We start from the raw sequence: 26,557 nt of genomic DNA, 5'->3' as shown, positions 1-26,557 counted from the left end.
TTTTAACACAAACTGCGTTGTTTATCAGTATATGAAAAAGATAATCATTCTGCCATACTCAGATTAGTTGAGCATTTATTGGAAAGTTATAGTTGTTTTAAGTGCCCTTGTTTTTGTTCTGTTTTGTTTTTTATAAATTTATTTATTTTATTTATTTATTTTTGGCTACGTTGGGTCTTTGTTGCTGCGCGCGGGCTTTCTCTACTTGCGGCGAGCGGGGGCTACTCTTCATTGCGGTGTGCAGGCTTCTCATTGTGGTGGCTTCTCTTGTTGCAGAGCACGAGCTCTAGGCACACAGGCTCAGTAGTTGTGGCTCGCGGGCTCTAGAGCACAGGCTCAGTAGTTGTGGTGCACGGGCTTAGTTGCTCCGCAGCATGTGGGATCTTCCCAGTGCAGGGCTCGAACCCGTGTCCCCTGCATTGGCAGGCGGATTCTTAACCACTGCACCACCAGGGAAGCCTTAAATGCCCTTATTTGAAGACATACATAGATAAATTGGAATGAGCATGATTTTCTCATGTTTAAAATTTAGGAAATAGGTCTTACGAAAAAATGTTAGGAGTTGGGGCTATGTTAGCTCTCTGGAGAAATGACTGAATGATAACTTTAAATGACTCTATTACCATTGACTTTTCCATCTCTAGAGCAAATTTAGAAGAAATGATACTTAAATTCAGCCTAACAACAAGAAATACTGAAATCTGCCCAGCAAATACACTGTAGAATCAATAATAGTAGAAATCATGAATAAATCAACTCATAAGAGTGAGGTATACTTGGTATCTGAGTTTTGTTTTAATGGGATTTTGATCATTGCATACACATATTCATATTCCTAGATTTCTGCTGTTAAGAGAAAACAGAGCAAACTCCCCAAATTTAGTCAATTAGCAAAAACATAGAGTTTTAAGAATTATTTTTTGTTGGAATGATTTACTTATTTATTGTGAATGATTTTAGTAACTAATTGAGTCTAAATTAGTGGTTTAAAGGGTTGAAGATTCAGAGAATAATTACCCTTGAGCAAACAGTTGAAGGTACACACTTACCTCAGCACCATGTCTTTTGCTACTTTAGTTTGGAAAGTTCTGTATCATTTGTTACATATATTATACATATCTCATGTTATGTCATGGGATTATCTCTTATGTAAGATTAATAAACAGTGATAACCAGAACAACAGAGCTCTGTTCCTGGGATCATCAAGAAATGGAACTACAGTAGTCCTCTTTTATTTAACACTTCCTTATATAATAGAAACCCTTGTGCCTTGGATAGTAGAGATAGTCTTTGTTTAAAATGGTGATTGAACTGGATAACATTAAATGCCTTCCAACTCAACAAGTAATTTATGGATTCGTGTTTTCTGTATTGAATTTAATAATGGAGACATTATGGTGTGGATTTGGAACATCTGAGTCTCTAATAAGAAGCTGTTTTAACCTCTCTGCACCTCATTTCTCCTGTAGTTTAATGTCAGACTAGTTGGTTTCCGTTGTCCCTTCCAATTTTCTTGTTTTGTTTTTTTGTTTGTTTGTTTTGGCTGAGCGGCATGTGGGATCTTAGTTCCCTGACCAGGGATTGAACCCGTGACCTCTGCATTGGGAGCACACAGTCTTAACCACTGGACCACCAGGGAAGTCCCCTTCCAGTTTTAAAGTTTATGGCTCAACAGATTTTTTTTTTTTAAAGACAGGTATCTCTCACTTTGAAAGGTAGCACCAGCCTATTTAGATCTATTGCATGTTTGGATTTTAACATTAGATCCAGTCCAGATTAAGGTTTTCATATTATTAAACCTGGTGGCTGTTTCTGATCAGAACTTAGTATATCTGGGATATGAGAAAGTTGACGATGATTCTTATTAGAAAATTTTAATTATAAATTTTGATACATTATGTATTTTTTAGAGAACTGGGAAAGAGTATAGTTGAAATAAAATTATCTTATAAACATTAAAATGTACTCAGCTAAATGTGGAAGGATGTTAATAATTTTTTCAACTTCTTTTTAATTATCACTTCCCTAAAGATATATAGCCTTTAGAATTTAAAATAAAGAAATCAGTTGAAGCTAATTTTCTTTAGTTTAATGGCAGACAGTTTTCTTAGTTTAATGCTGGCCATTAGCAACAATGTTGGGTAGTCAGTTTTTCTTATTTTATAGGTAACTGAGGCTCAGGGACCTTAAGTAATTTGCCAGGGTGTTACTGGCAAATTACTGATACTAAAATATTGATACTGTGTGGTTAAATAGAGCCAGAATTTCAAGCCCAGAGTTAGAATTTAAAACTCAGTTGTGTTCTTTCCTCTGGTTCTCAAGCTTAGTTGTGTTTGAGAATAGCCTAAGTAGCTTTTAAAAAACTACAGTTGCCTAATGTGCAGCATGGTGACTATAGTAAATAATAATGTATAGTTGAAATCTGCTTAGAGAATAGATCTCAAGTTTTTTCACCACACACACAAAAGAGGTAACTATGTGAGGTGATGGATGTAGTCATTTCACAATGTATACATATATCAAAACGTCACTTTGTACACCTTAAATATATACAATTTTTATTTACCTAATAAATAAATGAAAACTAAAAATCATCGAATAAAAAAGATAAACCTGGCAAAAAAGAAAAAAAAAAGCCCTACAGATACCTGTTTCACTGATAATCAGAAGATTTTATGGAGTGTCTCAGGTATGTTTTAAAAGCTTCAGAAGTAATGCTTATGATAATCGGAATAACACTCTATATTAGCACTTCTCGAGCTTAAAAAAAACCATGCAGATCACCTGAGGATCTTGTGAAAATGCAGATTCTGGTTCAGTAGATCTGTGGCAGGGCCTGAGTTTTGCATTTCTGGTGAGCTCCCAGGTGACATAATTGATGGAGACCCCTTGCATCCATACTATGAGTAGCAGTGACCTACACTATGTGATATTTGATATATGATATGAAAATGTTGGCTACAATTTCTGTGAAGGCTGTGATTCATTCACATTTCTATGAATTTTAATTTTAAATTTGATACAGTGTTACGTGCCTTTGGATTTCTACTTGAAGAGCTTTCCTCCCTATGTTAGAGTAGCAAGTGATAAAATATTTACTTAAGCTTTAAGTCATTCAGCTGTGGGACTCTAATCACATTCTTTTAATTGATTTGGAAACTAAGAACTCAGTCTGGTAGCATCCATTTATTATTAGTCCATTTCTGCAAGAAAACAAGTATATTAATTCTAGCTTTTAATCCTAGTTTTTGAATATCTTAAAGAAAATGTCAGTACACCTATATTCAAAATGTAAGTATGTGGAGGAAGAAAAGGATTTTCACAGTGAAATGTCTGCCCTTTTCAGGTTCCCCAGCACCACCACTGCCATCTGTTATGTCTCCTAGCAGGGTGGCAGCTAGTCGACTGGCTCAACAAGGAAGTGATTTAATTGTTCCTGCAGGTATTCACTGCACTGATTGGATAAAGCCCTTCTTGCTACTGCTGAAACTAAACTAATTCACTCAGTTTCTTATCACTTGCTTTACATTCTTAGGTGTGTGTTATTCTGGCTGTTTTGGTGGCTGCTTTTTTTTTTTTTTAACAATAAGGGAAATAATCTTTCTAGCCATAGCTTATCTTTCTGGCTTTTCAAAGTTTATTAGGCTCTATTTCAAACCCGAAATGTAATTTACCTTACAATTAAAAAACACTGTAAAATTGATTCATTTTAAATCATCCTCTCTTCGCTCTGGAAAATGTTGGTTTACTTATTTGATCCTAAACTGCTCTGCACTTTAATATTGCTGGGCTATAAAAACAGGGAAAAAATAAACTTTGTATTTCTTTTTACATGAAATGTTAATATTTTGTTTCTGTGAGAATTTTGTAAATTCTTAAATGTGTTTGATTTTGTATGCTGTTCTCTTTCTTAGATTGTGGTAAAGGCTGGGCTGGCTAGAGGAGTGAGAAAAGAGATTTTTGCTGACTGTAACCTTTTACAGCCATTTTATAAGACATTTTCTCTTGTCTTCTTCTCATTGTTATTTTAAAATTATTATGAAGTTTCTATCCCAAGTCATTAGCATCACACATGTTTATTAAATATTTTCTTCTGGGCTTCCCTGGTGGCGCAGTGGTTGAGAGGCCGCCTGCTGATGCAGGGGACACGGGTTCGTGACCCAGTCTGGGAAGATCCCACATGCCGCGGAGCGGCTGGGCCCGTGAGCCATGGCTGCTAAGCCTGCGCGTCCGGAGCCTGTGCTCCGCAACGGGAGAGGCCACAACAGTGAGAGGCCCGCATAACACAAAAAAAAAAAAAAAATTTGCTTCTATGAAAAATATTTTACTATTAGGAACTATATAGTTGTAGAGTTGCTTTTATGTCATAATTTCTTGATTGTTGGAGCAATGCATTATCAGGGCTTTATACTGCCTGTATTAATTATGGCTTTTTTGGGAAGTGGGGGGTTCTCTTGAGAAAAAACGAAGTACAGTGTAGGTCTTGTTATAACACAGCCTCTTATACTAGTGGTAAGATATTTTTAATGACTTTATAGTGTTTTTAAATCCTCCAAAATTACAGTAACATTCTATTGTTTCTCTCTTCTATGTAGTATAGTGAAAGGAGATCACTGTGAAGAGTGCGTGGCCTTTCAGATTTTCACTGACAGTTTTTTTTAGAATCATTAGGTTATAAGATTAATTGTGGAAATTTTATTTTTCTTGAAGTAAACAGCAACGTATTTAGAGAAGAAGGCCGGTTGCAGGATTTGTTTTTAAGAAGATGGACAAACCTCGGAAATATTTTTTTTTAAGTGTTAGGAAATTATCCTCAAAATGATTTCAGGAAGTTCTAGTCCTTCACCTTGTGGGAACTTTTTTATTTCTTTAAACGCATAAGTAGTTTAATTTGAACAGCATCAGTGTTTTGTTTTCTTTCTACTTGTCTTTATCTGGTTTGCATTTTTATCTTTTGTTCTGATCTTATAGGCGGCCAGAGAACGCAGACAAAAAGTGGACCAGTTATTCTAGCAGATGAAACTAAAAATCCTGCAATGGAAAAGTTAGAACTTGTTAGAAAATGGAGTCTAAATACCTACAAGGTTTGTAATTTTTTTTTTTTAATGTTTCTACCCTATCTGGCTCTGAGAATTTTCATTTGTATGTTATTCAAATTATTATTTTGCAATTATATGAATATATAGGAGAGAATAATGCTATTTAAACATAAATATACAATTAGAAAATGAAGTATTTTGTCTTATTGATCTTGGCACAAATGTATTTTAAAAAGTCAGTAGCAAGAGTTTAAAAAAAAGCTACTAAAGTTCTTACTAATTGACAGATAACACATAGTTGAAGAAGAAATACAGTGCCTGGGAGGGAGCACATTTAGCTGTATACAGAGCTGCTCTAGATATGTTTGTCACAATCTGCAGGTTTTTGATACTTTATAGCAGCTGAATGTCAAAAGAGGTATATTAGTTTTCCAAAGTTTGGAATTCTCTGATTTATTGTAATAACTAAGCACTAACTGTACACACAGCAAATGAGTTGGATTTCAGAAGTTTATTGTTGTTAGTTGTATTGTTTCAGAGTAATTGTTGGTTATTTTTTTTATGTTCTCATAAAACAAATAAGCAAATTATTTAATCTATACTATATTTGATGTATTACAAATAGATAAGCCCCAAATCCACTTAGTACCTTCAAATCTTAACAGGGACAAGATGGTAGAATTCATAGAATAGTTAAGTGGGTGAAAGCCCTAACAGTTCAAGTTAGAGCATTAGCCTTAACACTGGCTGTATTTGTGAATTGGTAGTGGGCCTAGTGGTTTGTAAGTCAGGAATTGTCTGTATTTTTATACGGAGTCTCTTATGTGTCTTCTAAAGAGTAATACAAAAGCGAATTTATTCTTTCAGTTAGTATTCTTAAAGTATGATCTGCAGTTTTCTACAAAAGTACAGGTATTCTTAAGATGGTAAAAGTGCCCTGAAACTGCTACATTTGAATCTTTCCAAAAAAATATTTAGTTCATGTCAGTGTAGAACTGAGAAATGCCAGTGGTAGCCGTCAAAAAGGCATCAGTGGATGCCTGCGAAACTGTTCCCACTCAGGACATTCTATTTACTCATTGCCCCTTTTGTTCTCAAGGACATGGATTCTCTCATTCCATGTATTGTTTTTCCCTTTGTATTCCCTCATATCACAACAGTTCAACCAAATATTCAAATGTCTACTTCATCTTCTCGCTGATTCCACGTATCTAGTTAATTATTAAATGGATTCTGCCTCTTTAATATTCTTTGACTTTATCCCCTCGTCTCCATCTCACCCTTCACAGCCATATGATTACTCTCTCACATTACTGTAGTAGCTTCTTGACAAATTCTCTTAGCCTACATATTCTGCTCTGCCTGACATGGTTCATTCTTGCTTAAAATCCTTCACTCGATCCCCATTGTCTTTAGAACAGGATGGATCTGACCCCGTCTACCTTTCCAACTTCATCTCCTGCTGCTCTTCTCTTCACCCAGGGATCCAGTGATCCATACCAGATTATCCAGATATTTCCTAAACAAGCTGTGCTTTCTCACACCTCTACTACTTTGTTCACAGGGCTGTATTTGCCTGCTGCTTGGAATTCCCCTTCATGCTCCCTTTCATTCCACTTGTTTATCTTTCATACCAGACTGAGCTCCATTCATTTATTTATTAAATTCTGTTCAGCCATTCCTTTGTTCATTTATTCCTGAAATTTGACTCTAACCATTGGCATTCTCTATCCACACATTTGGAGCCTAAAGAATACAGGCCTTATTTCTGAACTAAATCCTAGTAATTTTACAGATTACCAAATTAAATTTTTCTCATTTTAACCTTCCTCTCTTATGTCATTTAATTTGTGTTTTCCTTGTTCTTTATCTTTTTTTTCCTATGTGTGTGTGTTTATCATGTATTCCTTTTCTTCTGTCTTTTTACCTCTTCAGTAATCTGAGTTGAATCATTAAGATTCCAGTTATCTCTACATTAACATACCACATTCAGACTTTCTGTTAATAAAAATGACCAGTCTTCATAATGTGTACACATGGCATAGTACTATGTGAAAGAGTTATTCTCTTCAGAGTGATCACTTTATTTTTAGCTGAAACTTTTTTTCATTAGAAAAGTTTGGATATCTCAGTCTAAGTCAAAAGAGAGAAAGTCCTAGCTTACATGATTTTATGAAGTTTGTAGCCCAGTGTGTCTGGATTGACATATGACGCTCTATTCTTGTGGCTTTTTGACCTTTTTGGTCCAAATTGTGAGCTGATATAGGACATTGGTTGTCATTTGGATAATCCTTCAAGTATTGATTCTGATTTGGGTGAATTTGGACTTTGCTTGTTATCCATCATACTCTTGAGGACCTTGATTCTGGCTATGGCTTTGATCCTTTCTTTCTTGGACTTCAGTTCCCACATGATTTCTAACTTTAATTTCTTCTGCCTGTTTCTGTTCTCTAGCAAACACTTTAAGGCTTTTCCTAAAAGAGAATATTAGCACCTCCTTTACTGGTTGTTAATTTTGGCTCCAAGAGCAGTCTGGTGATTAAAACCAAATATGTAATAGGAGTGATTTTAAGTTTAGGCCTTGAACCTATCTTCTTAAATATTATTATTATTAATTTATTTACTCATTTATAGCTGTGTTGGGTCTTCGTGGCTGCGCGCAGGCTTTTTCTAGTTGCAGCGAGCAGGGGCTACACTTTGTGAGCATGCACGGGCTTCTCATTGTGGTGGCTTCTCTTGTTGTGGAGCCACAGGCTCTAGGTGCGCGGGCTTCAGTAGTTGTGGCACGCGGGTTTCAGCAGTTGTGGCTCGCGGGCTCTAGAGTGCAGGCTCAGTAGTTATGGAGCATGGACTTAGTTGCTCTGCAGCATGTGGGATCTTCCTGGACCAGGGCTCGAACCCATGTCCCCTGTATTGGCAGGAAGATTCTTAACGACTGCACCACCAGGGGAAGTCCCTTAAATATTAATCTACCTGATTTTATTCACATACTTTGAATACAAAATTTATTTATTTTCTTATTTATTCTCATCTGCAAGAACAGTTGTGAATAATGAACTCTGGTTTATCATTTTTGGTTTTTTTTGTATTTTCCTAGTGTAAAATAGGGTCCTTTTAGAAGTCCATCTTATTTTTTTAAGAATAATCTCAGTTTCAGCATTCAGACCTGTTTGGCATCTTTTCTAAACATTAAATGTTTCTTAAAAATGTTTTAAGAATGTGCCACCAGTATTCATACCTTTATCAAGTTAATATTTGTTGTCTTAAAGCATCTTTAAAACTTTCATTCCCGTTTTTCTTATCATATTACCTTCTTTATTTACTTCTTGATCTGTTTCCCCTGTTTAATTTCTAGTATTTCCTTTTATGCTCCCTTTTTCCCTATCCTTCACTCTTAATAACTCTTTTAATGTAATATCTATCAGTTGCTGCCATGAAATTATTCTTTTCCTTGTACTTAAATTGTTTTATTCCTTTTTTTTTTTTTGCATTATACAAAAGCTCTGGTGCTATTTAAATACTAGTAGTACCCAGTGACTATCTTGTAAATTCATGACCTATATGGTGGCGATTTACAGTATTTTATACACTGTTTATCATTATATTATCTTCCCCCAAGTAGGAGATCTATGTAGAGCAATAATTTACTTTTGCTTCTTCCTGCCCCTTTAATTTTGTTCCATTTGTCCTATTATTTTCAAAATGAATTCGTTTTTTTCTTTTTTTTTAAACATCTTTATTGGAGTATAATTGCTTTACATTGTTGTGTTAGTTTCTGCTGTATAATAAGTGAATCAGCGATACATGTACATATATCCCCATATCCCCTCCCTCTTGTGTCTCCCTCCCACCCCTCTAGGTGGTCACAAAGCAACGAGGTCATCTCTCTGTGCTATGCGGCTGCTTCCCACTAGCTATCTGTCTTACATTTGGTAGTGTATATATGTCAGTGCAGCTCTCTCACTTCTTGCCAGCTTACGCTTACCCCTCCCCATGTCCTCAAGTCCATTTTCTACGTCTGCGTCTTTATTCCTGTCCTGCCCCTAGGTTCTTCAGAACCATTTTTTTTTTAGATTCCGTATATATGTGTTAGCATATGGTATTTGTTTTTCTCTTTCTGACTTACTTCACTCTGTATGACAGACTCTAGGTCTGTCCACCGCACTACAAATAACTCAATTTCCTTTCTTTTTATGGCTGAGTAATATTCCATTGTATATATGTGCCACATCTTCTTTATCCATTCATCTGTTGATGGACACTTAGGTTGCTTCTGTGTTCTGGCTATTGTAAATAGAGCTGCAATGAACATTGTGGTACATGACTCTTTTTGAATTATGTTTTTCTCAGGGTATATGCCCACTAGTGGGATTGTTGGGTCATATGGTAGTTCTATTTGTAGTTTTTTAAGGAACCTCCATACTGTTCTGCATAGTGGCGGTATCAACTTACAGTCCCACCAGCAGTGCAAGAGGGTTCCCTTTTCTCCACACCCTCTCCAGCATTTACTGTTTGCAGATTTTTTGATGATGGCTATTCTGACTGGTGTGAGGTGATACCTCATTGTAGTTTTGATTTTCATTTCTCTAATGATTAGTGATGTTGAGCATCCTTTCATGTGTTTGTTGACAATCTGTATGTCTTCTTTGGAGAAATGTTTGTTTACATCTTCTGCCCATTTTTGGATTGGGTTGTTTGTTTTTTTGATATTGAGCTGCATGAGCTGCTTGTAAATTTTGGAGATTAATCCTTTGTCAGTTGCTTCATTTGCAAATATTTTCTCCCATTCTGAGGGTTGTCTTTTGGTCTTGTTTATGGTTTCCTTTGCTGTGCAAAAGCTTTGAAGTTTCATTGGATCCCATTTGTTTATTTTTGTTTCTATTTCCATTCCTCTAGGAGGTGGGTCAAAAAGAATCTTGCTGTGATTTATGTCAGAGTGTTCTGCCTATGTTTTCCTCTAAGAGTTTGATAGTTTCTGGCCTTACATTTAGGTCTTTAATGCATTTTGAGCTTATTTTTGTGTATGGTGTTAGGGAATGTTCTAATCTCATACTTTTACATGTAGCTGTCCAGTTTTCCCAGCACCACTTACTGAAGAGGCTGTCTTTTCTCCACTGTATATTCTTGCCTCCTTTATCAAAAATAAGGTGACCATGTGTGCGTGGGTTTATCTCTGGGCTTTCTATCCTCTTCCATTGATCTGTATTTCTGTTTTTGTGCCAGTACCATACTGTCTTGATTACTGTAGCTTTGTAGTATAGTCTGAAGTCAGGGAGCCTGATTCCTCCAGCTCCATTTTTCATTCTCAAGATTGCTTTGGCTGTTCGGGGTCTTTTGTGTTTCCATACAAATTGTGAAATTTTTTGTTCTACTTCTGTGAAAAATGCCAGTGGTATTTTGATAGAGATTGCATTAAATCTGTAGATTGCTTTGGGTAGTAGAGTCATTTTCACAGTGTTGATTCTTGCAATCCAAGAACATGGTATATCTCTCCATCTATTTGTATCATCTTTAATTTCTTTCATCAGTGTCTTATAATTTTCTCCATACAGGTCGTTTGTCTCCTTACGTAGGTTTATTCCTAGATATTTTATTCTTTTTGTTGCAGTGGTAAATGGGAGTGTTTTCTTAATTTCATTTTCAGATTTTTCATTATTAATATGTAGGAATGCCAGAGATTTATGTGCATTAATTTTGTATCCTGCTACTTTACCAAATTCATTGATTAGCTCTAGTAGTTTTCTGGTAGCATCTTTAGGATTCTCTATGTATAGTATCATGTCATCTGCAAACAGTGACAGCTTTGCTTCTTCTTTTCCAATTTGCATTCCTTTTATTTCTTTGTCTTCTCTGATTGCTGTGGCTACAACTTCCAAAACTATGTTGAATAAGAGTGGTGAGTGTGGGCAACCTTGTCTTGTTCCTGATCTTAATGGAAATGGTTTCAGTTTTTCACAATTGAGGACAATGTTGACTGTGGGTTTGTCATATACGGCCTTTATTATGTTGGGGAAAGTTCCCTCTATGCCTACTTTCTGCAGGGTTTTTATCATAAATGGGTGTTGAATTTTGTCGAAAACTTTCTCTGCATCTATTGAGATGATCATATGGTTTCTCTCCTTCAGTTTGTTAATATGGTGTATCACGTTGATTGATTTGCATATATTGAAGAATCCTTGTATTCCTGGAATAAACCCCACTTGATCATGGTGTATGATCCTTTTAATGTGCTATTGGATTCTGTTTGCTAGTATTTTGTTTAGGATTTTTGCATCTATGTTCATCAGTGATATTGGCCTGTAGTTTTCTTTCTTTGTGACATCTTTGTCTGGTTTTCGCATCAGGGTGACGGTGGCCTCGTAGAATGAGTTTGGGAGTGTTCCTCCCTCTGCTATATTTTGGAAGAGTTTGAGAAGGATAGGTGTTAGCTCTTCTCTAAATGTTTGATAGAACTTGCCTGTGAAGCCATCTGGTCCTGGACTTTTGTTTGTTGGAAGATTTTTAATCACAGTTTCAATTTCAGTGCTAGTGATTGGTCTGTTCATATTTTCTATTTCTTCTTGATTGAGTCTTGGCATGTTGTGCATTTCTAAGAATTTGTCCATTTCTTCCAGGTTGTCCATTTTATTGGCATAGAGTTGCTTGTAGTAATCTCTCATGATCTTTTGTATTTCTGCAGTGGCAGTTCTGCTTTTTCATTTCTAATCCTATTGATTTGAGTCTTCTCCCTTTTCTTCTTGATGAGTCTGGCTAATGGTTTATCAGTTTTGTTTATCTTCTCAAAGAACCAGCTTTTAGGTTTATTGATCTTTGCTATCATTTCCTTCTTTTCTTTTTCATTTATTTCTGATCTGATATTCATGATTTCCTTCCTTCTGCTAACTTTGGGGTTTTTTTGTTCTTCTTTCTCTAATTGCTTTAGATGCAAGGTTAGGTTGTTTATTTGAGATGTTTCCTGTTTCTTAAGCTATGATTGTAATGCTATAAACTTCCCTCTTGGAACTGCTTTTGCTGCATCCCATAGGTTTTGGGTCGTCGTGTCTCCATTGTCATTTGTTTCTAAGTATTTTTTGATTTCCTCTTTCATTTCTTCAGTGATCACTTCGTTATTAAGTAGTGTATTGTTTAGCCTCCATGTGTTTGTATTTTTTAGAGATCTTTTCCTGTAATTGATATCTAGTCTCATAGTGTTGTGGTCGGAAAAGATACGTGATACAATTTCAATTTTCTTAAATTTATGAAGGCTTGATTTGAGACACAAAATATGATCTATCCTGGAGAATGTTCCATGAGCACTTGAGAGAAATGTGTATTCTGTTGTTTTTGATTGGAATGTCCTATAAATATCAGTTAATTCCATCTTGTTTAATGTATCATTTAAAGCTTGTGTTTCCTTATTTATTTTCATTTTGGATGATCTGTCCATTGGTGAAAGTGGGGTGTTAACGTCACCTACTCTTTATGTGTTACTGTCGATTTCTCCTTTTATGGCTGTTAGTATTTGCCTTATGTATTGAGGTGCTCCTAAGTTGGGTGCATAAATATTTACAATTGTTATATCTTCTTCTTGGATCGATCCCTTGATCATTATGTAGTGTCCCACTTTGTCTCTTGTAATAGTCTGTATTTTAAAGTCTATTTTGTCTGATAACGAAAATTGCTACTCCAGCTTTCTTATGATTTCCATTTGCATGGAATAACTTTTTCCATCCCCTCACTTTCAGTCTGTATGTGTCCCTAGGTCTGAAGTGGGTCCCTTGTAGACAGCATATATATGGGTCTTATTTTTGTATCCATTCAGCCAGTCTGTGTCTTTTGGTCGGAGCATTTAATCCATTTACATTTAAGGTAATTATCGATATGTATGTTCCTATTCCCATTTTCTTAATTGTTTTGGGTTCGTTATTGTAGGTCTTTTCCTTCTCTTGTGTTTCTTGCCTAGAGGAGATCCTTTAGCATTTGCTGTAAAGTTGCCTTGGTGGTGCTGAACTCTCTCAGCTTTTGCTTGTCTCTAAAGCTTTTAATTTCTCCATCAAATCTGAATGAGATCCTTGCTGGGTAGAGTAATCTTGGTTGCAGGTTTTTCTCCTTCATCACTTTAAATATTTCCTGCCAGTCCCTTCTGGCTTGCAGTTTCTGCTGAAAGATCAGCTGTTAACCTTATGGGGATTCCCTTGTGTGTTATTTGTTGTTTTTCCCTTGCTGCTTTTAATATGTTTTCTTTGTATTTAATTTTTGACAGTTTGATTAATATGTATCTTGGTGTGTTTCTCCTTGGATTTATCCTGTATGGGACTCTCTGTGCTTCCTGGACTTGATTATTTCCTTTCCCATATTAGGGAAGTTTTCAACTATAATCTCTTCAAATATTTTCTCAGTCCCATTCTTTTTCTCTTATTCTTCTGGGATCTGTATAATTCGAATGTTGGTGCGTTTAATGTGGTCCCAGAGGTCTCTGAGACTGTCCTCAGTTCTTTTCATTCTTTTGTCTTTATTCTGCTCTGCAGTAGTTATTTCCACTATTTTATCTTCCTGGTCACTTATCCGTTATTCTGGCTCAGTTATTCTGCTATTGATCCCTTCTAGAGTATTTTTTATTTCATTTTTTCTGCTGTTCATCGTTGCTTGTTTCCTCTTTAGTTCTTCTAGTTCCTTGTTAAATGTTTCTTGCATTTTCCCTATTCTATTTCCAAGATTTTGGATCATCTTTACTATCATTGTTCTGAATTCTTTTTCAGGTAGACTGCCTATTTCTTCCTCATTTGTTAGGTCTAGTGGGTTTTTATCTTGCTCCTTCATCTGCTGTGTGTTTTTCTTTCTTCTCATTTTGTTTATCTTACTGTGTTTGGGGTCTCCTTTTTGCAGGTTGCAGGTTTGTAGTTCCCTTTGTTTTTGGTGTCTGTCCTCAGTGGCTGAAGTTAGTTCAGTGGGTTGTGTAGACTTCCTGGTGGAGGGGACTAGTGCCTGTGTTCTGCTGGATGAGGCTGGATCTTGTCTCTCTGGTGGGCAGGTCCACGTCTGGTGGTGTGTTTTGGGGTGTCTATGGACTTATTATGATTTTAGGCAACCTCTCTGCTATTGGGTGGGGTTGTGTTCCTGTCTTGCTAGTTGTTTGGCATAGGGTGTCCAGCACTGTAGCTTGCTTGTCATTGAGTGAAACTGGGTGTTGGTGTTGAGATGGAGATCTCTGGGAGATTTTCGCCGTTTGATATTACGTCGAGCTGGGAAGTCTTTTGCGGACCAGTGTCCTGAAGTTGGCTCTGCCACCTCAGAGGCACAGCACTGACTTCTGGTTGCAGCACCAAGAGCCTTTCATCCACACAGCTCAGAATAAAAGGGAGAAAAAGTAGAAAGAAAGATAGGAAGGGAGGGAGGGAGGGAGGGAGGGAGGGAGGAAGGAAGGAAGGAGGGAGGAGAAAGAAAGAAAGAAAGAAAGGAAGGAAGGAAGAAAGAGAAATAAAATAAAATAAAGTTATTAAAATAAAAAATAATTATTAAGAAAAAAATTTTTAAACAACTGGACGGGTAAAACCCTAGGACAGATGGTGAAAGCAAAGCTATAGAGACAAAATCTCACACAGAAGCATACACATACACACTCACAAAAAGAGGAAAAGGGGAAAAAATAATACATCTTGCTCTCGAAGTCCACCTCCACAATTTGGGATGATTCCTTGTCTATTCATGTATTACACAGATGCAGGGTACATCAAATTGATTGTGGAGATTTAATCTGCTGCTCCTGAGGCTGCTGGGAGAGACTTCCCTTTCTCTTCTTTGTTCTCACAGCTCCCAGGGCTCAGCTTTGGATTTGGTCCCGCCTCTGCTTGTAGGTCGCAGGAGGGCGTCTGTTCTCCGCTCAGACAGGACAGGATTAAAGGAGCCGCTGATTCGGGGACTCTGGCTCACTCAGGCCGGGGGGAGGGAGGGGCACAGAGTGCAGGGCGAGCCTGCGGTGGCAGAGGCCAGCGTGACATTGCACCAGCCTGAGGCGCGCCGTGCGTTCTCCTGGGGAAGTTGTCCCTGGATCCCGGGATCCTGGCAGTGGCGGGCTGCAGAGGCTCCCTGGAAGGGAGGTGTTGAGAGTGACCTGTGCTCGCACAGAGGCTGCTTGGTGGCAGCGGCAGCAGCCTTAGCGTCTCATGCCCGTCTCTGGGGTCCGCAATGTTAGCCACGGCTTGCTCCCATCTCTGGAGGTCCTTTAAGCAGTGCTCTTAATCCCCTCTCCTTGCGCACCAGGAAACAAAGAGGGAAGAAAAAGTCTCTTGCCTTTTCGGCGGGTCCAGACTTTTTCCCGGATTCCCTCCGGGCTAGCCGTGGTGCACTAGCCCCTTCAGGCTGTGTTCACGCCGCCAGTCTTCTCCCTGGGATATGACCAAAGCCCGAGCCTCAGCTCCCAGCCCCGCCCTACCTGGCGGGTGAACAGACAAGCCTCTCGGTCTGGTGAGTGCCGGTCGGTGCCGATCCTCTGTGTGGGAATCTCTCCGCCTTGCCCTCTGCACACCTGTGGCTGCGCTCTCCTTCGCAGCTCTGAAGCTTCCCCTCCTCCGCCACCCGCAGTCTCCGCCCACGAAGGGGCTCCTAGTGTGTGGAAACCTTTCCTCCTTCACAGCTCCCTCCCACTTGTGCGGGTCCTGTCCCTATTCTTTTGTCTCTGTTTATTCTTTTTTCTTTTGCCCTACCCAGGTACGTGGGGAGTTTCTTACCTTTTGGTAGGTGTGAGGTCTTCTGCCAGCGTTCTGTAGGTGTTCTGTAGGAGTTGTTCCACATGTAGATGTATTTCTGATGTATCTGTGGGGAGGAAGGTGATCGCCGTGTCTTACTCTTCCGCCATCTTCCCCCTCTCCTATTTTATTCTTTTTGTTGCAGTGCCAAATGGGAGTGTTTCCATAATTTCTCTTTCAGATCTTTCATCATTAATGTATAGGAATGCAAGAGATTTCTGTGCATTTTGTATCCTGCAACTTTACCAAATTCATTGATTAGCTCTAGTAGTTTTCTGGTGCCATTTTTAGGGTTCTCTGTGTATAGTATAATGTCGTCTGCACACAATGACAGTTTTACTTCTTTCCCATTTGGATTCATTTTATTTCTTTTTCTTCTCTGATTGCTGTTGCTAGGACTTCCAAAACTATGTTGAATAATAGTGGTGAGAGTGGACATCCTTGTCTTATTCCTAATCTTAGAGGAAATGCTTTCAGTTTTTCACCATTGAGAATGATGTTTGCTGTGGGTTTGTCGTATATGGCCTTTATTATGTTGAGGTAGGTTCCCTCTATGCCCACTTTCTGGAGAGTTTTTATCATAAATGGGTGCTGAATTTTGTCAACAGCTTTTTCTGCATCTATTGAGATGATCATATGGTTTTTATTCTTCAATTTGTTAATGTAGTGTATCACATTGATTGATTTGCATATATTGAAGAATCCTTGCATCCCTGGGATAAATCTCACTTTAACATGGTGTCTGATGTTTGTTTGTTTTTTTTGCCTACACGGGACTCTCACTGTTGTGGCCTCTCCCATTGTGGAACACAGGCTCCGGACGAGCAGGCTCAGCGGCCATGGCTCACGGGCCCAGCTGCTCCGCGGCATGTGGGATCTTCCCGGACTGGGGCACGAACCCGTGTTCCCTGCATCAGCAGGTGGACTCTCAACCACTGCGCCACCAGGGAATCCCAGCGTCCGATCTTTTTAATGTGGTGTTTAATTCTGTTTGCTAATATTTTGTTGAGGATTTTTTCATCTATATTCATGAGTGATACTGGTCTGTAATTTTCCTTTCTGTTTTGTATCTTTGTCTGATTTTGGTGTCAGGGTGATGGTGGCCTCATAGAATGAGTTTGGGAGTGTTCCTTCCTCTGCAGTTTTTTGCAAGAGTTTCAGAAGGATGGGTGTTAGCTCTTCTCCAAATTCACCTGTGAAGCCATCTGGTCCTGGACTTTTGTTTGTTGGAAGATTTTTCATCACAGTTTTAATTTCATTACTTGTGTTTGGTCTGTTCATATTTTCTATTTCCTCCTGGTTCAGTCTTTGGAAGGCTATACCTTTCCAAGAATTTGTCCATTTCTTCCAGGTTGTCCATTTTGTTGGCATAGAGTTGCTTGTAGTAGTCTCTTAGGATGCTTTGTATTTCTGTGGTGTCTGTTGTAACTTCTCCTTTTTGATTTCTAATTTTATTGATTTGAATCCTCTCCCTCTTTTTCTTGATGGTTTATCAATTTTGTTTATCTTCTCAAAGAACCAGCTTTTAGTTTTATTCATCTTTGCTATTGTTTTCTTTGTTTTTATTTCATTTATTTCTGCGCAGATATTTATGATTTCTTTCCTTCTGCTAACTTTGGGTTTTGTTTGTTCTTCTTTCTCTACTTCCTTTAGGTATAAGGTTAGATTGTTTACTTGAGATTTTTCTTGTTTCTTGAGATAAGCTTGTATAGCTATAAACTTCCCTCTTAGAACTGCTTTTGCTGCATCCCGTAGGTTTTGGATTGTCGTGTTTTCATTGTCATTTGTCTCTAGGTATTTTTTGATTTCCTCTTTGATTTCTTCAGTGATCTCTTGCTTATTTAATAATGTATTGTTTAGCCTCCATGTGTTTGTGTTTTTTACGTTTTTTTCCCTGTAATTCATTTCTAATCTCATAGCGTTGTGGTCAGAAATGATGCATGACATGATTTCAGTTTTCTTAAATTTACTGAGGCTTGATTTGTGACCCAAGATGTGATCTATCCTGGAGAATGTTCCATGTGCACTTGAAAGGAAAGTGTAATCTGCTGTTTTTGGATGGAATGTCCTATAAATATCAATTAAATCTATCTGGTCTGTTGTGTCATTTAAAGCTTCTGTTTCCTTATTTATTTTCATTTTGGATGATCTGTCCATTGTTGTAAGTGAGGTGTTAAAGTCCCCCACTATTATTGTGTTACTGTCAATTTCCTCCTTTATACCTGTTAGCAGTTGCCTTATGTATTGAGGTGCTCCTGTGTTGGGGGCATATATATTTATAATTGTTATATCTTCTTCTTGGATTGGTTCCTTGATTATTATGTAGTGTCCTTCCTTGTCTCTTGTAACATACTTTTTTTTAAAGTCTATTTTATCTGATATGAATATAGCTACTCCAGCTTTGTTTTGATTTCCATTTGCATGGAATATCTTTTTCCATCTCCTTACTTTCAGTCTGTATGTGTCCCTAGGTCTGAAGTGGGTCTCTTGTAGACAGCATATATATGGATCTTGTTTTTGTATCCATTCAGTGAAGAATGTATCCATTCATTCTTTTGGTTGGAGCATTTAATCCATTCACGTTTAAGGTAATTATCAATATGTATGTTCCTATGACCATTTTCTTAATTGTTTTGGGTTTGTTTTTGTAGGTCCTTTCCTTCTCTTGTGTTTCCCACTTAGAGAAGTTCCTTTACCATTGCTTGTAGAGCTGGTTTGGTGGTGCTGAATTCTCTTAGCTTTTGCTTGTCTGTAAAGCTTTTGATTTCTCCATTGAATCTGAATGAGATCCTTGCTGGGTAGAGTAATCTTGGTTGTAGGTTCTTCTTTTCATCACTTTAAGTATATCATGTCACTCTCTTCTGGCTTGTGGAGTTTATGCTGAGAAATCAGCTCTTAACCTTATGGGAGTTCCCTTGTATGTTATTTTCATTTTTCCCTTGCTTCTTTCAATAATTTTTCTTTGTCTTTAATTTTTGCCAATTTGATTACTATGTGTCTCAGCATGTTTCTCCTTGGGTTTATCCTGTATGGGACTTGCTGCACTTCCTGGACTTGGGTGGCTATTTCCTTTCCCATGTTAGGGAAGTTTTTGACTATAATCTCTTCAAATATTTTCTCTGGTCCTTTCTCTCTCTCTTCTCCTTCTTGGACACCTATATTGCAAATGTTCTTGTGTTTAATGTTGTCTCAGAGGTCTCTTAGGCTGTCTTCATTTCTTTTCATTCTTTTTTCTTTATTCTATTCTGCAGCAGTGAATTCCACCATTCTGTCTTCCAGGTCACTTATCCATTCTTCTGCCTCAGTTATTCTGCTATTGATTCCTTCTAGTGTAGTTTTCATTTCATTTATTGTATTGTTCATCTCTGTTTGTTTGTTCTTTAATTCTTCTAGATCTTTGTTAAACATTTCTTTCATCTTCTCGATCTTTGCCTCCATTCTTTTTCCGAGGTCCTGGATCATCTTCACTATCATTATTCTGAATTCTTTTTCTGGAAGGTTGCCTATCTCCACTTCATTTAGTTTTTTTTCTGGGGTTTTATCTTGTTCCTTCATCTGGTATATAGCCCTCTGCCTTTTCATCTTGTCTGTCTTTCTGTGAATGTGGTTTTTGTTCCACAGGCTGCAGGATTGTAGTTCTTCTTACTTCTGGTATATGAGGCTATCTAAGAGGCTTGATGGGAGGGACTGGTGGTGGGTAGAGCTGACTGTTGCTCTGGTGGGCAGAGCTCTGTAAAACTTTAATCCAGTTGACTGTTGATGGGTGGGGCTGGGTTCCCTCCCTGTTGGTTGTTTGGCCTGAGGCAACCCAACACTGGAGCCTACCTGGGCTCTTTGGTGGGGCTAATGACCGGCTCTGGCAGGGCTCATGCCAAGGAGTACTTCCCAGAACTTCTGCTGCCAGTGTCCTTGTCCCCCTGGTGAAACAGAGCCACCCCCCACCTCTGCAGGAGACCCTCCAACACTAGCAGGTAGGTCTGGTTCAGTCTCCCCCGGGGTCACTGCTCCTTCCTCTGGTTCCCAATGTGCACACTACTTTTTGTGTGCCCTCCAAGAGTGGAGTCTCTGTTTCCCCCAGTCCTGTCAAAGTCCTGCAATCAATTCCCACTAGCCTTCAAAGTCTGATTCTCTAGGAATTCTTCCTCCCGTTGCCGGACCCCCAGGTTGGGAAGCCTGATGTGGGGCTCAGAACCTTCACTCCAGTGGGTGGACTTCTGTGGTATAAGTGTTTGCTAGTCTGTCAGTCACCCACCCACTAGTTATGGGGTTTGATTTTACTGTGATTGCGCCCCTCCTACCGTCTCATTGTGGCTTCTCCTTTATCTTTGGTTGTGGGGTATCTTTTTTGGTGAGTTCCAGTGTCTTCCTGTCAATGGTTGTCCAGCAGCTAGTTGTGATTCTGGTGTTCTCACAAGAGAGAGTGAGAGCACGTCCTTCTACTCCACCGTCTTGGTTCCTCCTCTCTCTGCTTTTTAAAAAAAGAACTCCTTTATAAAAAATGTTTATTCATAAAAATCCTTAGTTGATGATAAGAGAGAATGTGTCAGCGAATTCATTTCAATTTTAAAATAGAAAAATATGAGTAGCTAAATATAAATTTATGTGTATTGACAAGGAAAAGTCTCAAGATATTCGTTCTCAGAAAAGAAATGCTCAGGATATTATGTATAGCATAGCATGGGCTCATGTTTACTTTAAGAATATTATATATGTGATTATATAGGTTTAAAGGAGAGTCTCTACTACCCATCAAACTATTAATACTTTTCTACTATTTAGTCAAATTAAAGGACGGAAGGGGAATTTCATTTTTATTTCATTCATTATTTTAACTTTTACAACAAATACTAATTCTGTGACCAAAACTTTGAGAGACATGATAAAAGAACAAATTTGCAAATTTTCAAAATTGCAAAACTTATTTACTGCTTTTCAGAATATTTTTTTAGATTTAAATGATAAGGATTATATTAATGCCCTACATTGTTACTCTAAAAATGTATTGTTGAGTAGTGAATTTGCTTGTAATTTTTTATTTCTAGCAAAAATTACTAGAAAACTTATTTTCATGTGCTCTAAAGTTAGGTACTTTAAAAAATTGTAAATTCCTATATCATTATTTCTGGGACAGAGATAGAATAACATAGAGTAGAATAACATAATTTAATTTTATCTGGGCAAAAGTAGAAGAATTCAGGAATCTGTAATCTCTACCTCTTTCTCTTTCTCTGTTCCTCCCCCCTTCCCTCCCTCCCTACCTCCTCTTTCTTCTTTCTCCTTCCTTTCTTCCCCTCATTCTTCCTACTCACACACATATACACAGCTATTTAAGGGGAAAATTGAAGGAAAAAAAACATTTGAAACCAATAGGAGAGTAGAATTTTGGTATTCTTATTATTCCTATATTAATAGTCGAGTATTGTTCTTAAATCAATGCCAAGTATCTCAGTTGTTTTCAGTAATCTACCAAAGTGCACAAAACTTGAAATATGATTATGTGAGAGAGCTCATCTGGCAGTATATACACTAGCTAGATACGTCTTAAAACTTCCTCTAATAAGTAATAGTTAAAAAACATGTCTGATAAATTTACTTTCTGGGGCTTCCCTGGTGGCGCAGTGGTTGAGAGTCCGCCTGCCGATGCAGGGGACACGGGTTCATGCCCCGGTCCGGGAGTATCCCACGTGCCACGGAGCGGCTGGGCCCGTGGGCCATGGCCGCTGGGCCTGGGCGTGTGGAGCGTGTGCTCCGCAACGGGAGGGGCGGCGACAGTGAGAGGCCCGCGTACCGCAAAAAAAAAAAAAAAAAAATTTACTTTCTGAGTCCTGATGAACCTCTAAGGGGGCTGACCGTTTTCCGTTTGTTAGGCTAGCTTGTTTGAAGCCAAAAATGGTGCATGCCATATGCTCCAGCATTTGCACTTTGGATTGCTGTATTACTGTTTTTTTCTTTTGTTCTTTTTTTCTTCCTAAACAAAGTATATCTTTCCACTTCTAGTGCACTCGACAGATTATCTCTGAGAAGCTGGGCCGTGGATCAAGAACTGTGGACCTTGAACTTGAAGCTCAGATTGATATATTAAGAGATAACAAGAAAAAATATGAAAATATTCTAAAACTGGCTCAGACATTGTCAACCCAGCTTTTCCAGATGGTGCATACCCAAAGGCAACTCGGAGATGCATTTGCTGACCTGAGTTTGAAGTCACTAGAACTCCATGTAAGATGATTTGAAATAACTATTGGGGGGTGAGGGGGATGAAAATGGCAATAGGAGTATACTAAGAGGTAAGTTGTTACATTTCTGATTTGCTGAATTCTTAATAAAATTGTAATCTTGTGGTGGTCTTTAAGATATTTCATATAATTTTCAAGAAGGCCCAGCTGACTTCTATCAACATAGTGGTCCAGTTGTACCCTAAAGAAGATGTCATCTGGAGGTTTCAGGGCAAGGGAACTTGGTAGAGGAAAGGAAAAAGAGTACTCAGCCTGCTAGAGCCTAGAAAGAATCATAGCTATGTATATAGCTGGGTGTGGGTAGAAAGTAAATTCAGGCACCTATTGAAAATCTCCTGCGTAGTCTCTGAATGTCCTAAGCAAAGAGTAGCTTGCTTGACTGGATTTGTGATACACTTTTACTGAAATCATTAGTGTAAAATTGTGAATTTTAGAATGAAATTATTTTTCTGTATATATCTATATAAGTATTCAGCAAAGCATTATTAACAATTTCTAATAATATCTTAAGTGACTCCTTTTATGTCTTTTTTTTCCTCACGTGGAGCCAAAAGGTACAGAAATTCCTTGCCTACAGACTTCTAACTTGCACAGTTAGATAATTTAGAGCATTAAATCATTTGATAATATCTAGTATCTTGGACAAAGAAAGTTTGGCTACAGATGACAATGTTGAGAAAAACATTGAGATTCAATTCTAACTGAGTCATTAGACAGTCAAAAAGAAGAATGAAACTAATATTTAGGAAGCTGAGTTATCATAACAGCTGCAATTATTGAGTATCCACAATTTCAATATAATGGGCTAGGTGCTTTATAACCATTATATCATGTAATTTATCTAACGCTGCAAGAAATGTTATCCCCTGTTTATAGATGAGGAAGTTGAGGCCAAGAGAGTTTACGTAGTTTTTATAAACTCACAAAACAAATAAAAGATAGAATTGGAATTTATATCCAGGCCTTTTTGTTTCTCCATGATCTCTTTTTTTTAAAATAAGAATTAATAGCATTTTTTAAAGTATTTATTTTTTGGCTGCGTCGGGTCTTAGTTGCAGCACACAGCGCACAGGCTCTTTGTTGAGGTGCGCAGGCTCCAGAGCAAGTGGGCTCAGTAGTTGTGGTGCATGGGCTCTCTAGTTGTGGCGTGCAGGCCCAGTTGCCCTGTGGCATGTGGGATCTTAGTTCCCCAACCAGGGATTGAACCAGTGTCCTCTGCATTGCAAGACAGATTCTTAACCACTGGATCACAAGGGAAGTCCCTTTCCATGATCTCTTGCTGTCTCTTTAAATGGAATCTTTAGATGGTCTGTGACCCAGAGAAAAATCCCCACAGTATGGAGAGAGGTAGCCAGAGTATAGGGTCTGGGGAAGTGCTGCAGTAATGTTATCACTGATGCTATATTCAGTAGAACCTATTAATTATAATAGTTAACAGAGATTGGGGACTTACTATACACCAGATACAGTGGTTTATATGTGTATTAGCTCATCTAATGCTCAGTCTTAGCTAGTAGTACTTTTATTATCTTTCTTTTACAGATGTGAAGTCCTTTTTTTTTTAAACAGAACTGAGAGGGTAATCCTCAGTATTCAAGTCCATTGGACCCAGTTTGAATTTTTGAGTTTTTTATTTGAGCATTTTTAACTCTTTGTAAGGATTGGTATTTCATGACTTTATTCTTTCTTGGAGGTCTTCCAATGAGAAAATTTACTTACGGTTTTAATAGAATAAAACTTGTTATCTTGCAACTACCATATGGGTCCATTGGAAATCAGACACGATATGGGATCTTAATGATCCTATTTTCCTATATCTTAAAACATTTTGCTGTTTCACCATCTTAGGAATTATTTCGTTATTACTCATCAGTTTTTTCCTACCATGTTAAAAATGACTAAGACAATAAGAAAACTAAAGAATGACAGCATTGCCTAGAAGAATGATACAATAGTGAGATAAATACTTTTTGTTTGTTTGCATTGCCAAAAAGAAACCTGGAGAAACTGTTTATGTAGTTGTTTGTTTTTTTTTTTAATGTTCATGCAACACAATTAAGAATTTTGGAATTTTTCATTTTTGCACATAATGGAAAGAGACTACAATACCAGATTAATACATTTCACAATTATTACACAAATCAGAAGATGACTGCAAAGAGATAGCAGTATTGACTCTTACCAATGATGGCAAAATTGGATAATATCAGTGAAATTGCGGGCTATAAGTATTCCAATGATGATATCCTATGTGAATTTTCTTAAAGAGTCATTGAATAATAATGTATTTTTAAGGACAAAAGGAAATACGGTATTGTGTTAGTCAAGATTCTCCAGAGAAACAGAATCAACAGGATACATAGCTATATAGAGATTTATTTTAAGAAATTGGTTCACATGATTGGCAAGGCTGCTACATCCAAAATCTGTAGGGTAGGCTGGCAGGCTGGAGACCCAGGAAAGAGTAGCAGTACAAGTCCAAAGGCAGTCTGCTAGCAGAATTCTTTCTTGTCCAGGGGAGGTCAGTCGTTGTTCTATTAAGGTCTTCAGCTGATTGCATGACACCCGCTCACGTTATGGAGGGCAGTCTGCTTTACTGACAGTACACCAATTAAAATATAAGTCTCATTCGGAAACACCCTCACAGAAACATCAGAATAATGTTTGACCAAATATTTGGACACTGTGACCCAACCAAGTTGATGCACAAACTATCTCAGGTATTTTCATTTAGTTAGTTGTTCAACAGGAGCAACTCCAACAAGCCACATTTTTTTAAAGAATCTGGACCATCCTGTTTTGCTAAGAAGACATGATATTACTTCTTTTATGATGTTTATGCACCAAAATATACTTGATATATTTGTTAGTGAACAAATGCTGAAAGTAAATGTGTATACAAAAGTGATTTGAAGGAAATATATAATATAGAATTTTTTTAAAATTCATTGAATTGAACATTCTAATTGATATTTATAAATGTAAAATTAATGGTAAACTAGAACCTACTGGAGATGCATTTGAAATCTGGAATCAACATTTACAAGGAGGATATTTTTGTATCATTCAAGGTTTTCCAGAGAAAGAGCATCAGTAGGAGATACACACACACACACACACCCCCAAAAGATTTATTTTAAGGAATTGGCTGACACTATTATAGGGATTGGCAAGTCTGTAATCCATAGGGTAGGCCAGAAGGCTGGAAACTTGGACAAGGTTTCTGTGTTACAATGTTAAGACGGAATTCCTTCTTCTCTAAGAAACCTCAAACTTTTGCTCTTAAGACCTTCAGCTGATTGGATGAGGCCCATCATGTTATGGAGGATAATCTCCTAAAAGCCAACTTTAAACCATATCTTCAGTGTTTATCATCGTAAATGTTGATCACATCACAAAATCTGCACCTTTGTAGCAACATCTAGACTGATGTTTGACCAAACAGCTGGACACCATAGTCTTATCAAGTGGGCACATAAAATTAACCATCACAATCCACCCTTTGTCAACTTAGCAGCACTTATATGCATCTCTTTAAACCACACTTAATCTCCAAATCAAGACAATAAAGTCTTACTTCCACCTAATGTGATATAACTATCCTGTGTACTATCAAAGACACAGCAACTCTTTCCCTAGAAGATGATGCAAAGTCCTTCCTTGGGTGAGGATCACTTTTTTCCTTGATCTCCTGAAACTTAAATACTATGGTGTTAAGTTAACAATAGCTATATGTCATGATATAAAGTTAATATATCTTATGTGATAAGGGAGGAAAGATAAGATAGGGAAGAAAACAAAGGTACTTGCTTTACACACACACACACACACACACACACACACACACACACAAACATTCATAACAAAGTAAGGAAGAAATAAGAATTATAGTCCTCATTTCTACAAATGATCACATGGTTGTAGCTTCTTCCATTACCCATTCCATACTGCATTTGTTCTCAGGTAGCACTTCAATCTGTGGTGGTTCTTTGCCTGGTGAGGTGACCCAAACCATCATTCCTGAAAGGTCCAGACCACTAGCAGTCCTTCCTGAAATGGGCTGTTGTAGTTTTCCATTGAAATTAATCACAGGACATGGTAGTAGTAAGGGATCGCCTGGGTTCCAGGCTTACTCTTCCTTACCTCCATTGTGGAGGGACAGTCCAAATTCTCCTTGGTAATCAGGATCAGTCACACCCGCCAACACAGTAACTCCCTTCTTTGCCTGTTGGTTCTTTTTGAGGAAAAGTTTATAGAGTACAGTAGTGAAGAGCTGAGGTCTACTTCCTTCCACCTTATGCCATATTAACTGAGATTTCTGGAAAATACATAGTGCAGGGGCTGGCACATAGCGGCACTAGATAAATTATGATGGTTATGATAGCTGTTGTTGAGATTGTGACATTTGGGGGTTGAGGAAGAATTTATAGATTAGTCCAGTTTCTTCATTTTCTAGAGAAACAACCAATATCCAGCAGTAAAAAAAGTCAAATCTCCTGAAGGAGATAGGAAATGATCTTTTTTTTTTTTTGCTGTACGCGGGCCTCTCACTGTTGT

At 37.8% G+C, this 26,557-nt stretch overlaps 1 protein-coding gene across 6 annotated transcripts in view; it reads left to right on the top strand.

Moving 5' to 3' along the window:
• Positions 1-26,557, top strand: part of ARFIP1 (ADP ribosylation factor interacting protein 1) — a 135,024-nt gene that overhangs the window by 67,396 nt on the left and 41,071 nt on the right. For 5 of the 6 annotated variants that reach the window (XR_010943128.1, XM_067736650.1, XM_067736648.1 and 2 more), the window contains 3 exons: positions 3,348-3,443; positions 4,973-5,085; positions 21,762-21,983. Coding sequence is in view for 5 of the 6 variants with exons in the window: in XM_067736650.1 (XP_067592751.1) it covers positions 3,348-3,443; positions 4,973-5,085; positions 21,762-21,983 (431 nt within the window). In the remaining variant the exon portion in view is untranslated. The remainder of the gene's footprint in view (positions 1-3,347; positions 3,444-4,972; positions 5,086-21,761; positions 21,984-26,557) is intronic. The other variant, XM_067736652.1, reaches the window with a different exon arrangement.

Source organism: Pseudorca crassidens, chromosome 4, assembly GCF_039906515.1.
Source record: "Pseudorca crassidens isolate mPseCra1 chromosome 4, mPseCra1.hap1, whole genome shotgun sequence".
Lineage (NCBI taxonomy): Eukaryota > Metazoa > Chordata > Mammalia > Artiodactyla > Delphinidae > Pseudorca > Pseudorca crassidens.
The sequence above is the reverse complement of the archived record's forward strand: the minus strand, read 5'-3'. Positions and strand labels throughout refer to the sequence as shown.